The sequence below is a fragment of the Odontesthes bonariensis genome, chromosome 17 (assembly GCF_027942865.1).
Source record: "Odontesthes bonariensis isolate fOdoBon6 chromosome 17, fOdoBon6.hap1, whole genome shotgun sequence".
In the NCBI taxonomy this organism is placed as follows: Eukaryota; Metazoa; Chordata; class Actinopteri; order Atheriniformes; family Atherinopsidae; genus Odontesthes; species Odontesthes bonariensis.
Genome location: NC_134522.1, coordinates 17622713 through 17636978, shown reverse-complemented (window position 1 = coordinate 17636978; position 14266 = coordinate 17622713). Strand labels below are relative to the sequence as shown.

The following is a 14266-nucleotide window of genomic DNA, read 5'->3' as shown; positions in this document are numbered from 1 at the left end:
GCCAATTTGTTTTAAACTTTCAGCTGGCATTTTTCATTTTTCATCTCTTGACTCAGTGCTGGCTGGAAACCTGTTTCTGAACACTTTGGAGTCCAGGTGTAACTGTTGGGCGCATTTAAGGCGTCTGTCTGGAAATGACTTTTAAATAATGAAAGGCGAGTGCAGTGATTTAGCGACATGACATATTGCGGAAGGCGTCGCAAACACTGCAGTATTCCTCGCTGAAGTTATTTATGTAATACCCTCTGTTAAGATGTGCTGTGGTATCATCTGTCCAGACAGATCTGAAAGTCGTGACATTTAAGCGGACTGTTCAGGAGAGCCTTCTGGCCTTTTTGGCCTTTTGGGTTTTAGAGATTACATTGTTTATTTGTAGAATGGGTTATATTTTGTGAAAAATACTATATCTTATCTTCAAAACTGTCCAAAACCATTGAATGTTAAAAAGGTTTATTTCCATTTTTAACAATATCTTGAGTGAAAATGCTTCTTAAGTTTTTCTGTGCTAACAAGAAATTCCGAATTTGATTAGTTTCGATGTATTTTAGGCATCAGTTCAGAAGTGATGCCTCTTCTGCAGTCGCTTTTGTCTTTTCTTGTCCCTCCGTGTCCCTGCGGCTCCCCTGTTGCACCTGTTTGGTCTGCTGGCATTGAGCCTCGGTTTGCCTTGACCTTAGTCAGGCAGTCATTAAGCCTCAAAGGCAAAAAGGACAGTGCAGAGTGGGATAGGTAGAGTTGAAATAGCTTAGATGGTTTCATTTATGACTGTTAAAGTTCAACATCACAGGACAAAATGGTCGCACCACATAGTTGTTGCACCACATAGTCCAAAATCTTATTGAGGCCACATGCCAAGGATTGAAAGCTGTGAGTGTGAAATTAGCCTCCCTCTCATGTCCTTGAGCAATGCACCAAATCCCATTGCGTTTCAGGGGTGTTCTGTAACATATAGTGTGAATAAAAGAGGATCTTTAAAGCAACATTACAAATCCGTCTTTAACCTTTTTTTTAACCTTAAAGAGGGTGATCAGAACAACAATACAGTGCTATGATTGGTAATCGTTACATGCGATTTCAGCCATGTTGGTAGATGTGAGGCCTCAAAGTATATTTGGTTCCAGATGAGGGCTGTGAACTCCAGCAGACAAACAGTTACAGTACAGATGAAGGGAATCGGGCAGAATAACTTGTGAACTCTGACGCTGTTCTTGGTTGCGGCACTATTTGTTTAATGCTATGCATTTTACTAACATTAATGGCTCCGGTATGCCTTTGTCCTGGCATTTGATGTTGGCCAGCAAGGATAATTTTGTGAAAGGGTTCTCCGGTATTTCGGTTCACTCCCGTCTTAAACCTCTTCCCTTTTCTCACCCTACCACCCCCTCTGGCCTTCATTCTGTTTGTCATGCTGCCACTTTCTTTCAGAGGGCACCCAGTCACCTTGTCCACACGCAGTCATGCTAGTGCTAGTTGTCTGGATGCATGTCTATGAATATTTGCGCACCTTTCACAGAGTCTATAGTCCTTACAAAACCAAAGTCTGCTTGGTCCTCGGAATGCCCACTTAACACACACACACACACACACACACACACAATTGATTAATCATTTTGGATTCCAATCAAGCAACAGTATGTGAATATATGCATGTTTGTATCAGCTCTGGGTTTTCACTGTGCCTGCACACCGAGGTCTGTCTGTCTTGTCCCCTCCAGAAAATGCTGAGTCACCTTCCAGTCCCCATGTCCCCCCGTAATAGGCCATAAGCAAACAGCCATGTTGAAATAATGGCCTCACTGCTGAAACTAGCCCCCACCACCACCCACCATTTCCCCACCCACATACAGAAGAGGGGAAAACGAGAGTGGAATATTGAACTTAGTTCTGTGTGTTGTAAAGAGCAGTGCCATGGCAACGGCTCTCTGTGGACTACAAAGCATGTGGGTGGCTCAAACTCTAAGCTCCCTTTCGCTTTGTGGTCCTTGTTGAGTGTGTTAAAATCATGTCTGGGGGGGCCCCCCGCAGAGCACCACAATGTATTGTTAGTAATTAGACATCCTCACAGACCTGAAGTTGAGGTGGTTTGTATACAGGTAGGGGCAAACAACACTTTTTTCATCAGCAGTCTGTACAAACTTGCAACAACAACAGGATCTACAGAGACTCTTGACTCCCTTGGACATGGAAATTTCAATTGTGCTGGAAAAGTTTTTAAAGCCAACAAAATGTTCACCTTCTTGTTTTTGGGACTTTGAACGTCTGCTTTGTTGTCTTTATTGTGGCGTCACACATCAGTCTGAGCGTGTCTTTTTTTTTTTACCTCAACTCCTCGCCTCAGGGGAAGTAGTCTGCTTTCAAACCACTGACTTTCCTCGGCTGTACGGTGACATGCCGCGCAACATCAAAAGCTTTTTAGAGCTCTCGCATTGTGCTCACTGCATTTACCAGTGCAAGAGAGAGGGAAGTAATTATGCTGCATTAGGGAGCAATGTGTTATGAAAAAATAAACATTTGTCTCTACATACACAGCCTTACTACTTCATAAAAGATGTAGGTAGGACTGGGCTTTTCATTGAGGCAGCTAAAAACCCGTGGCATTTCCAAATTTCACTTTGTCCATTTTAAATATTAAAATGGCCAAGTTCTAAATGCTTTGGTATTTTCTTTTTATAGGAAGGAAAACAACTCCCTTAGACAGTATTGTCCACACTGTCACGTCAGAGATGCTTTTTTTCCTTCAGCCTAATCATTCAGCTCTTTGAACTCTGTGTCTTTATTCTAATCTTACTAGCTACATAAATGTGGTTAAAATCCAGATCCATTTCTCTCTGATCCCTGCATCCATCCATCTTTTACTGATATTAATTGCTGCAGGCTTTGCTGTCATCTTTGTCTTTGTGAGGCGAGGGATCTATTAGAGAAGGGCGTCCTTTCAAAGTTAAAGCTAAATAGCTGACTAAAGGACCGGTCCTGTCATCCTGCTTCTCTTCACAGGGCCCCGTCATCCTCTGTGTATGCCTGTCTCCTGCCTCTGTGTTACTGCATTGGTGCTCCAGCACACCCACACTGTCACTTTCAGTCACCGTCTTTCTCCCTCTTCCCATTTCTCCATCCAGGAGGAGCAGAACAGAGGGAAGCCGAACTGGGAACACCTAAATGAAGACCTTCATGTCCTAATCACAGTGGAAGACACACAGGCCAGAGCTGAGATCAAGATGAAGAGAGCGGTGGAGGAGGTCAAGAAGCTCCTTGTACCTGCTGTGAGTACATGCTATACACATACTCGTATATACATAATGGATGCAACCTTAGCAGCTTTTGGCTTAATGCCTTCCATCTTTTGAGTAACCCAGAAAAATGAAGGACACGGTGTAGTGTTGATTTAATAGTGCTAAGAGAAGCTTTTCTACGCTCAAGTAGCAACAGGATAATGGCACTACATATGGCACACCACCTCTACCCGTCTGTTAACATCCTGTTTACTACCATTTATAGACTAGGGGAACAGGTTGACTGTACCTCCAGTTGAGTTGAAAAACATTTCTAGCTGCAAACACCTCCTGTGACTGCCACATTTCATCTCTGCATCCCCTCAGCTGACTTCCTCATGCACTGTGCCACTGGTGATTGCTCCTGGTGATTTTGTTGGCAAGCGATTTGTATTTTTTCACTAACTGATGACCAGGTGGACAGAGCAGCCAAAAGGCTCAAATTTGCCACCAGGTGGTGTTGCACATGGCTTTATGGTCTACAGATACGGAGCGAGCCTCTGTCAGGCATTCAGGGTTGCATGAAGCATGCAGTATTTCTTGAATTGGAAACTTAAGTTCCTTTCCTTCGTGTTTTCCTCTTGCTAATGTAATATTACTATTTAAACAATGTTATTGTGGAGTTTTAGGACTAATATATCTACAAGATTTCCAGATTAATATGCAGGAAAGCGCCATTATGATTAATTATTATTCTGACAATGAAATTTTGACATATTGCGATGACAATAATGTTGGCACATGCCGCAAAATACTTATGCAAAGTTCCTGAAAGGCAATATCAACGTGTCCTCTTCTTTCAAGATTGCTTTTGTTTGTGCAGCCTGCCTGTCTTTTCTCGAGGCAGTGTTTTCTTACAGGAGAGTTTCACATACCTCACAAGCCCAAGTTGTTGTGCTCACACACACACACACACACACACACACACACACACACACACACACACACACACACATTATTACATGTGTGTGTTTGCATAATAACATGAAACCAATGTCTGGAAGTAAGGGTGACAGAGCCTTAAACGATAATGCAGAATGAGTCACTGTTAACACACATGCATCAAGACAAACAAGAAAACCTTGTTGAAAGGAGACATATCTCGTCCCTTTTTTTTCCATCAACTGACACAATTTCAGTTTTCCAGCTGGGCCAGGGAGAGCGTTTTGGCTGCCCCCCCCCCCCCAAGGCACAATTGTTGAACTAGTCCAAGTTGTTAAAGCACACACTGCAGACTTCTGCCGTCATCCTTTGTCACATGTTGACTGTAAACTCTGGACTTTTAGCAGCTAACGTTAAGACTGTTGCTTCTATGGACAATATTATACAAATGTGTACCTTTTTATAGTATAGTGTACCTTTTTATAACGGGAGTTACAGGCACTATGTTTATGGTGCATTCAAGGACAAATGGGAAATAGGAATTTCTAAGTTCAGACAGGTAAATAAAGAATGAAGAATGCCAAGCAGAAGTCAGATGTCCTTGGCTTTGGTTTCTTATATTAACTCATTGGCTGCCAGCCATTTTCATTTCAGAGAGACCCATACTGCCAAGTGTTTTACAGTATTTTGACTGATTTTCACAATTGAACAAGAGAGATTCTTGCTCTTGCATACTGTCAGTAAGATTATTGTTATAATTTGGTGTTTTAATCATTTAAGTTAAGTAAATAAACTCCATGACATGGAAGCTAACCCAGCAGCTCCGGTGCTCTGAAAGGGAAAAATGACTGTTATGGTAGAAGGTGCTTAGTATCTTTGAAGAGAGCTGTATAACATCTTTACTTTCCCATCGGAAACATCAGTCGGGGCTGTCTGGAAGCAATGTAATCCAGTCAAAATATTCCAAATACTGCCTAGACTCACAGTGATTTAAGCCATCCATTTAAAAACATCCACCAAAAAAAACATTTTCAGTCTGATTCTTGAGGAGTAATGTGTGTCCAGTAAGTAATGTTTCATATATTCTGAATGCTCATTACTCCAAAGCGTATTTGTCTTTGTTCCCTTTATAGACCATATTTTGTATTGATGAGTAATAAACCTTATGTGAAGATGTGTTCCTCCAACTTGTGTATGCTAGCTATCAGAATTCACCACTGTAGCCTCTCACTAACCTTGAGTTGGCTGAATTGAAGTAATGATTAATTTCAGTTTGACAGAACAAGCTCTCAAAATTTGGTCAGTGAATTATCTGAATATGAACATCTAATTGCGTGTTTCTGCATACAAACGTGTCATAAGTGGCAGTTGATTGGCTGGCAGTAATGCCCTTAAGGATGTTAAACTAGACCAGATTAAAGTATGGACTTCTGAATAAATAGCGTCCTAATGAAGGGCATCTTCTTCATATCTGACAGCATAAAATTGCCTTTATTAAACTGCGCAGGAAACAAAATGAGGTCACGCTTCATATTCCCTCTCAGAGAAGACGTTGTGCTTTGTCATTGAAGAAGGCCCAGCGACATAAATTAATTTGCTTCGTCTATAAACCTGGCTCCAAATTCAAGGCTCATAATGATACTATATATAGTCTAAATTGGGATTCAAGACCAAAATGTTTGGCATGTGAAGCCCTATCTTGAGTGTTTTTGGTGATTATTTGTGTCAATTAAGCAAACCCTAATTAATCCAAAATCCTGTCATCGGCTGCTCCTTACAAGCATATTGATGGAGACCTGAGAAGCGGGACTCATCGGGAAGTTTTCATTGTACTCCTTGTTCCTCTTTGCACCGAGCCTTGCCCTTTTGCTCCCCAGTCCTGTGAACTCTTCAACTCTGTTTGAACTGGAAGCTGTGAAACATTGGAGAGGATAGAGAGGCAGAGGCAGAGAGCTATGGGTGGGAGAGCTTGATTGAGCTACTCTTTCAAGTGTGGATTTATTCCACTGATCCCGAGCTAGTACAGACACTAGCACGCAGACTCCTACAGATACGCATTCCCAAAAAAAAAACCACTTCCACGTGCATGCACATTCACACTGACTGAGAGGCTCAGCTCATCCCTTGAGTCCTTCATTAAGGCCCTCAAATTGAGCCGGCAGCAGAGCCTCACTGCACTTTAGGTAACCTGTACTGAGAGAGCAGCGGTGTATGCATAAATCCGGTATGGGCCATTCAACTTTCCCTTCCTACACCTTGAAGGGCTGGGGAGCAAAATAATAATTGGGCTGTTGACAGGCATTGTGTTGTGACTGACACAAGACCTTCACCATTTGTGAAAGAGGCACCAAAACTACGTGGAATAATAATTCACAAATAAGAATGAGCTTTCAGCTGGCTCTATCTGATTTACCTCCATATGTTATCAGTTATCTTCTGCTCAGCTGTGTTCTGGAAAGCCCAGCGAACAGAGAAAGCTCTATGATAGATAATTGCCTGTCAATAGTGAGATGTGCAATAAATCCATGTGACTTTTAATGTAAGCAGACTGCTTTAATTTCTCAGAAAAGTCTTTTATGCAGTTAAAAATGAGTGTGTGTGATTGAAGGAGTGGAGCTAGAAAAGAAATGTAGCCTTTATTCTTACTGAACAACCTTAATTTTGCAAACATGACTTGACCTTTGCGTTATTGTAAGTTACGATGTCAATGCTAAGGCCTAAAAAAAAATTTTTTTTGGTTCCGGTTTCCGACCGACCCTGTCAATTTACGTGCGACCCAAATTATTTTATGAGCTTGGGGAAGAAAAAAAAAAAAAAAGAACACAAATACTTTTTTTTTTAATGCAAACTATAATTACGTTTTTGTACAGCACCTCTTCATCCTGTACAAGGATGAGCGCATGCTCTCAGGAAAACAACGACTTCACGTGAGATCTGCATGCAGACTGGGTCGGTAGCGCGTGTTATATGGTTGCGAGAGAAAGATGGATATATGCGTGGTCTCCATTGTTTCTCCATGCAATAGCGTGACAAACAAAATTGTAAGATTGGGTAGGAAATCTTTCAAAAATGTCCTTGAAGAAGTCAAGCAGTGCACTTGTTCATTAGTGTCGGCAGCCGGTGTTCAGTCGATTTCTTCTACTTGTCGAGAATTGCTACTTTGTGGTTTTGCGCATGCGCCGAGCCGATTTTCTAAGTTTCGTTTTCACGCCCATTTGCAAAAAATAAGATATTTTTCATATCATACTATCATCATCATTTTTATGAATATATATATATATATATATATATATATAGGCTACATAATATATAAAAAAATATTTCAATTGTCTTGTGTTAGGCAGAATAGTAGAAGCAGGCAGTAATGTTGGACAACAGGGCTATGAGTCGCAGAACACCAGAGTGACACTTTAAATAAACTATTACATTTATTTATGAAATATTGCTTGAGATGTCTTCAATGCCAATGGTCCAGGTTGTATCGACTACATATGTTGTTCATATAAAAATGTGTGTGTGTACAACATGCTGGGAGTATCCATTGCTGCTGTAATAAAAAATAAATAAAAAAATCTACCTATCACTCGCTGCCACTGGGAAAAAAAAATAAATAAATAAAATAAATTCCCTACCTACCCATGACATCAACTGACAACCAACAGGAACCAACCTTTTTTTTGTTTTTTTTTAGGCCTAATCTCGACACCACTAAAATATATAAAATTCTAATGCATTCCACCTCAAGGTGCATTGAAAATCCTGAGATGTAATGTTACTGTGGAGACAGCCTCCAAACTGCTGTGTAGTGAAAAGTTGTCATTTTTCTTTTTTCTATTCCTCCTTTGGAAGGTCTGTTGGATGATGATGATGATGATGATGATGCTGTTATGCTGGCCAGTTCTATACATGATTCACTGCAGAGAAAGTGGGCACTCGCTGCAATGCAACCATTGTGCATCAAGAGAATTAGCACGCTGCTTTAAATGTCTTTACACGTGCACGCACAGACCCGCACACAGCATCCAATAACAGGAAAAGTTTGGTAACAGCACACAGAAAAGAACCGGGGCACTTTGGCCCTGGAGAGGCAAGAGTACGTCTCTCTGAATGAAACTGTCATTGCCGAGAACAAAGTGAGCACGGTAGCAGCCCAGGCAGACAGTGGCCTCCAGCACTAATCTCCATTTGTAGTATTGTGGAAACCCACTCTTGCCTCCTGACTGTAGCGTACTGTTCCCTCTTGTGTTCTCCACCCCCCACACATTCCACTCCACCCTTCTATCGTCCTTTTCTGAAGTTCTATTTTTAGCTTTCACTTTTTGTCGTACGCATTATGGAAATTAAGGGACGATTTCTACATTCTGCGTTTCTTTCCATTTTTGTACACGTCTCGACGGTGAGTAGCAAATGTCGATCAGTTGTCATGTTGCTCCTGTCTCCTGCCCTCCTGAGTTGAGTTTTCTGCCCTCCTCTCTTTCCTGCCTGCTATGGACCATCTTTGAGGAAAAATCAACCATAAAGTAGATGTTGTTTTTGTCAAAGGCAGACAGATGGACCTTAATGGATGCCAAGCTTGGCTATCGGTGGGGTGTTGTGTCTGTACGCAGTAGTATGCATCCGGCTTGGCAAAGTGCTGTATGGCAGCTCCATCAGAACCACTCGGTCTAGGAAGGCAGAGGGAAAAGATGATGCAGAATAAGCAGGGCTGGATTTTAACAGTGAAAGCCTGTTCTAAGATGTCCTGACTCCACAGTTGCCACCTTTTTGTCAGTTCTTCTTCTTTTTCAAGATCCCACTCCTTCCTCCTTGTGCGCTCTCTGTCAGCAGTGTATGACAAATGAGTACAAAACACCATCTGGCTGCACCCATCCATGTGTGCCTCTCCAATTAATGATGTTTATTGTCTGTTAGGCCTACCTATCACTACCATTCTCATCTTATTTACTACTTCTGCTCCCTGTGTTCTCATTCATGCATGTTATCCAGCTACATCTGCAATCAGACGCTATCATTTCTCATTGAGCCTCACTGTTTGGTCTGGAGACGCATAGATGTATTCAAGCTGCCATATACAAACATAGCACGAATGATCATACCATCAAAAGACTGTCTTTGGTTTCCCAAAGTGAAAATGAAACTAGCATGTCTGTCTTAGATTGGCCCCTCCATTTTGTCTGTTTTACGGTCACTGAAAGGCCCGCAGTACAACTATAATGTAAAAGCGTGCTCCATGCAGTGTTTGTCTGCATGTCAATATAATGAATAACAACAACAGCAGCTATGCTCTGTCTATTAGCCAGCTTGCATAAACTTGTAGACCTTGCAGGCAGGTTGTAGGTAGTTGGTTTGAGTCAACCTGGCAGCCTTTTTTTCCCCCATAGGCTGTTATTACCTTCATCAGGCTAATAAAGGAGTTAGATTGGATCATATTAACCTCCTGATCCCCACCTCCCAGGACACCACAGTTACAACCGGCTGGACTGCAGCGTTCACTGCTCGCATTATGCGTGTGTGCGTGATGGAAGGGTGAGCCCATCCCACCTGTACGTAGACACCACATCTCCCACATGAATGTTAATCATCTTTTTAATTGGCTTCCTGGACTTGGTGACCTCTGCTTGATACAGCAGGACTGCATCACTGGGCTCTTCCTTTATTGCTGTTATGCTATTTTCTTTTCTTTTTGCTTTTTTTTTTTATTAAACTGCAGTTCCCTCTCTAACAGTACATGATCTGGCCTGGAGGCAGTCAGACCTTTGACATCTAGCTATTGGCGCGCCTCACTTCCACTTTCATCATTATACATACTCAGTCCTCAGTGTTTTTACTCATTATCTGGCTTATTCCTTCTGTCAGATAATACATTTGAGACATTTACTTCACAGACTCCTACTGAGACCTTTTAACAATGACAGTTGTAAAGAGAAAAGACCCAAAGTTTTGATATCCAATTGACCTACGAATAATGTCCTGTGATGAGGGTAAAATTGCTTATGTTTGGATACATTCTCTCAGAACCGAGCAGTCAGAGCTACGCTCGTCCCCATCTGGTTGGCCTACACATTTCACCTGTCTTTGTTTAGCTTTTATTAATGTATTTGTTTATTCATTCATTTATTTTTTTTTAAGTCACCAAATCATATTCAGTTTGCATTTGTAATTCTGGTGGCCTCACCCTGTATACATGATAATACAGAGGAGAAATCTCATTTTTAAACACTACTGTTTACATAAATACATTATTTGTTATGTCTCTGAAGATTTTTTTTAATTTTTATTATTATTATTATTGCGCTGCATTGTTTAATTGTCATTTGGCTAAGAAAATGTACCGCTTACTCTCCTGTAGTTTTTTCTTTCCTCGGCTTTCTTTTTGTTTTCTCTCGAGCACATTCTCTTTCTTTATTGTTCTGTAATTTCTCTTTCTTGCTGTTTGATGTTCTCTCTCTTTGCCAGGTAGCTGAAGGGAGCAGGCATTCAACACTCTTGTATTACTACCAACAGCGGCCTAAAGGCCGCATCATCGTGTTAACAGCACACAGGCTACCAACTATAAAAGAGGCTTGAGGTGTCTGTCTCGGCTACGCCAGCGACACAAAAGAGGACATAAAAATATATACGTGGAATTTATAAGAGAAGGAAAGAATCCTGCAATTCCTCATGTGCGACTGGCATTGAGGACACAGATTCCTCAAGTCTCTTGCTCTCGTTTGAGGATGGTTTATTCTTTAATGCATGCAATTACTAGTGAGCTTCTGTTCTGTGTTGCGAGGGACCTGAACTGCTCTTGCCCCAAAGGGCTCTCTCCCTGCCACCGCTCCCCTCCAGATCTCCATCTGGCCATCCCCTCTCATCCTCCACTCTGTGGCTCTCCTGTGGGGCAGAAAGATGGTTCTGACCCTAAAGAAAAAGTAATCCTGTTGGGAACAACCTGTCTAATCCTGGCCACCCTCTGTGGTCTTGTCCTCTACATTTTTAATTTACCAGCCTGAAAAGTGGCAGAGGTATTCAGCCAGTTCTTCTTCTGGAGATATTTGCCCCTCTGCCTGCAAATGGAGCTTGAAGGGGGGACAAAAAGGAAAAGTAATTTACAATTATTAGATCATTTTTGACAAAACATCCTACGGATCTGGAATAAAGCTATCATAACAACATGATAGCCCAGGATCGGCTTTCATATGGACACTAAGTTTTGCTACACGATGGAGGTCAAAGTAACATCAGGACATACAGACTTAAAGGTCACTTGCTCATTTATTAGGATTTGTTGTGTTGTCTTACATTAAAGGTGTGTTGACAGGCATGTATTTGCTCCCAAACACTAGTCTTGGACAGATGATGGTTGCTACTAAGCTTCACAGTAGGAGGAGGAGGGGGGGGTTGGTCCATGTTGGAATGAGCTCATAAATAAATTATATTCTTGATATAAATAACTTAGGCTTTGAATTGAATCTTAAAATCATACATCCACTATCACAAAAAACAGCATTTTTTTGTTCTGTGTGCATCCACCCAAAGGCATGCGTCCAGTAAGCTGCTTACATAGACGTACTGTAAGAACAGGAACCCTGGCTGTGTGACTTTGAGTTGCGCTCTTCCTGCTGTTCCCGTCATCATCGGTCTCTGAAGAAATGGTGAAAATCCAAGACTGAGAGATGATTCTGATTGCAATAACATATGTCCTGAGCAGTCTGTTCGATCTCCTTCCCCACCTATTTAAATCATCTCTTTTATACCTCACCAAGGAGGGAATGATAAGAATAAAGCACAGTAATTAGCATATGTACCTTACAAATCATGCAGATTAGAGATGTTAAAAGTAAATTGCCTTTAAAAATAAATAAATATATATATATATATATATATATACATAAATAAAAAGAGGTTAATATGTTGTTGATAATTGATCATGGTTAATAGTCATAATTTGTATCAGTGAATAATTGATCAACAAATAATTACTACACCTCTGGAAGTCCCATGTAGCATTGTAGCACAAAAAGCACGTCTTTGTCATTGTTCCTTCCGTAGATCACACCCGTCAGACAGAGGGGAATCAGTCTGGCGTCGCTATATCGTTACGATGCCCGTTTGATGTGTGTAAGCACACAGCAGGCGGGATCATTTAGCCTCTGTTATTACCTCTCTTGCTTGCTCATTGGCTTATCAGCAGCAGATCTCCCCCCCCCCCCACACACACACACACCTACCCACTCCCAGAGGCCCTCTGTATTACCTGCAAAATTGCCTTGGCCACTTGTGCTCTCCTTTTAATTTCAGTTTACACACATGCATATGCACTTCCCTCTCTAAAAACCCAGGTCCCTCACATCGTTGTAGAATAACCTTGTTAATCCCCTGGTTGTGCTTGGCTCCTTCAGGGGGGATTCGAGTACCCTAATACACTACACAGGAAAGGAGCACTGGTAACGAGACAGGCGGAGAGGCCCGGGCAGTTTTAATCTGCCCTGGTCCTTCAACGGCAAGGACAGGGACCCTGCAGGGCCCTCGCCAATCTCTGCCTCTCTTTGAAGGTCCCCTTAATCCCTTTACAGAGAGGCAAGGAAATGCAAAAGTAGGCATACTCCTGCTATGATTGTGGGAGCCACGGTTTAGGACTGCAGGTCTCTGAGGGCTCAATGCTGATCGAACGTTGGGTTCATTGTCTCTTTGCCATTTTGTCTTTTTGCCCCCACCCCTTCCAGAGGGCCCATGCTGTGGCCATGCTTTAACATCTGTGAAGTGAGAACACACACACACACTCTGACTCTGAGCTTTCATCTCTGCCTCTCCAGCGACAGTGTGTCCCAGTGTTTAGGGGGGAAAATAGGATTGTGTAGAGCTCAGCATTTAGAGAGCCCAAAGGCTGCCCATCAAATTCTGCTCCTACAGTCTATGATGCATCACTTTGCCAACTATCGCTCAAGTCAAACTTCTCTGTCCCATTAGCCAGCTCTGCACTAAAGGCTTTCTTTGCCTTCTCCATGGTGTCCTGAGAATAGACGCTTAGCCACTTGTTTTCTTATTCCACTTGGGTTGGTTCGTGGTGTTTTCTAACAGTCCCCTTCTTTTGTTTTTCACGCTGCTTCTGTTGTTGTTCGTGGTGTTCAGTTGAGTTTCTGTCTTTTGCTGACTGGTTGTCATGTGGTGGTAAAAATCTGATGCTTTTGCAAGCTATAGCTGAAAATGAAAATCAATAAAAAATTATAATTCTAAAAGTTCTCCCGGTGGAGTATAGAGATGATAAAGCTTCAAGACTCAGCTCCCGCATGAGCCTTGTTTATATGTGTAGATAAGTAAGATGTGAGCAGACTTGATTAATTAACTGACAGCTGAGGGCACCCAAGAAAGGTGTCTGAAAAATAGTTCCTGGCCTGCGCAAGTGCACAAGATGTAGACTCAAAAGGTTTGAATTTACATCTGAATTTACAGGTTATTCTCAGATCTGTTTTAAGAGAAGGCTCCAGCGATCAACTCTGAGTCAGGCTCTCTGAATCTCATGCAAATCCCATATCAGTATTTAAAGCTCCCAAATCATCCCTGGCCAAATCCCTTCAAGATATTCCCTGCTCGATTGGATGGCATTAAAGGATTGTAGCGACAGAACAATACACCGTCTGGCAGTGTGGCGGAATGAAGAAAGGGGTTGGCGGGAGGGAGGGAAGTGCAAGGAGAAATGGAATAAAAGAGAACTGATGTGGCGAGGCTTGTGAGTGTAAGTTGGGAATGTTTGAGAACAGGGAATTTTACTGTTAGGCAGGGAACAGATGATGATGATGATGATGAAAGAGGGGAGAAGAGAAACTGACAGTTGTTTGTCGGGCTGTACAACACGGTGGGATTTTGAGACGCTCTTTGCATAAATCATCATCTGTTCATCTGAGCCAGTGTGGACTATCAGGCTTTAAAACTTCTAAATTGTGTTTTTTTCCGTTTTTTTTTTTTTTTTACCTGTGTATATATATATTTTCCAACATTGTTTATAAACTTTAATCTGCACTTAATCATTTTATGTTACGCTGAACACTAGCCCAGTTTCTAAGAATAAAAAGGATTTTCTCCACAGTTCTTCTCTTTTACTTTTGTAAAAGCTTTTGATGGGAGAAAAAAACACA

The 14266-nt window shown here is 41.8% G+C and overlaps 1 protein-coding gene across 3 annotated transcripts in view; it reads left to right on the top strand.

The window, feature by feature from the left end:
- The window catches only part of qkia (QKI, KH domain containing, RNA binding a), a 72986-nt gene that overhangs the window by 40106 nt on the left and 18614 nt on the right, over nt 1–14266 (top strand). For all 3 annotated transcript variants that reach the window (XM_075448083.1, XM_075448084.1, XM_075448082.1), the window contains exon 4: nt 3117–3260. In XM_075448083.1, the coding sequence (XP_075304198.1) occupies nt 3117–3260 (144 nt within the window). The remainder of the gene's footprint in view (nt 1–3116; nt 3261–14266) is intronic.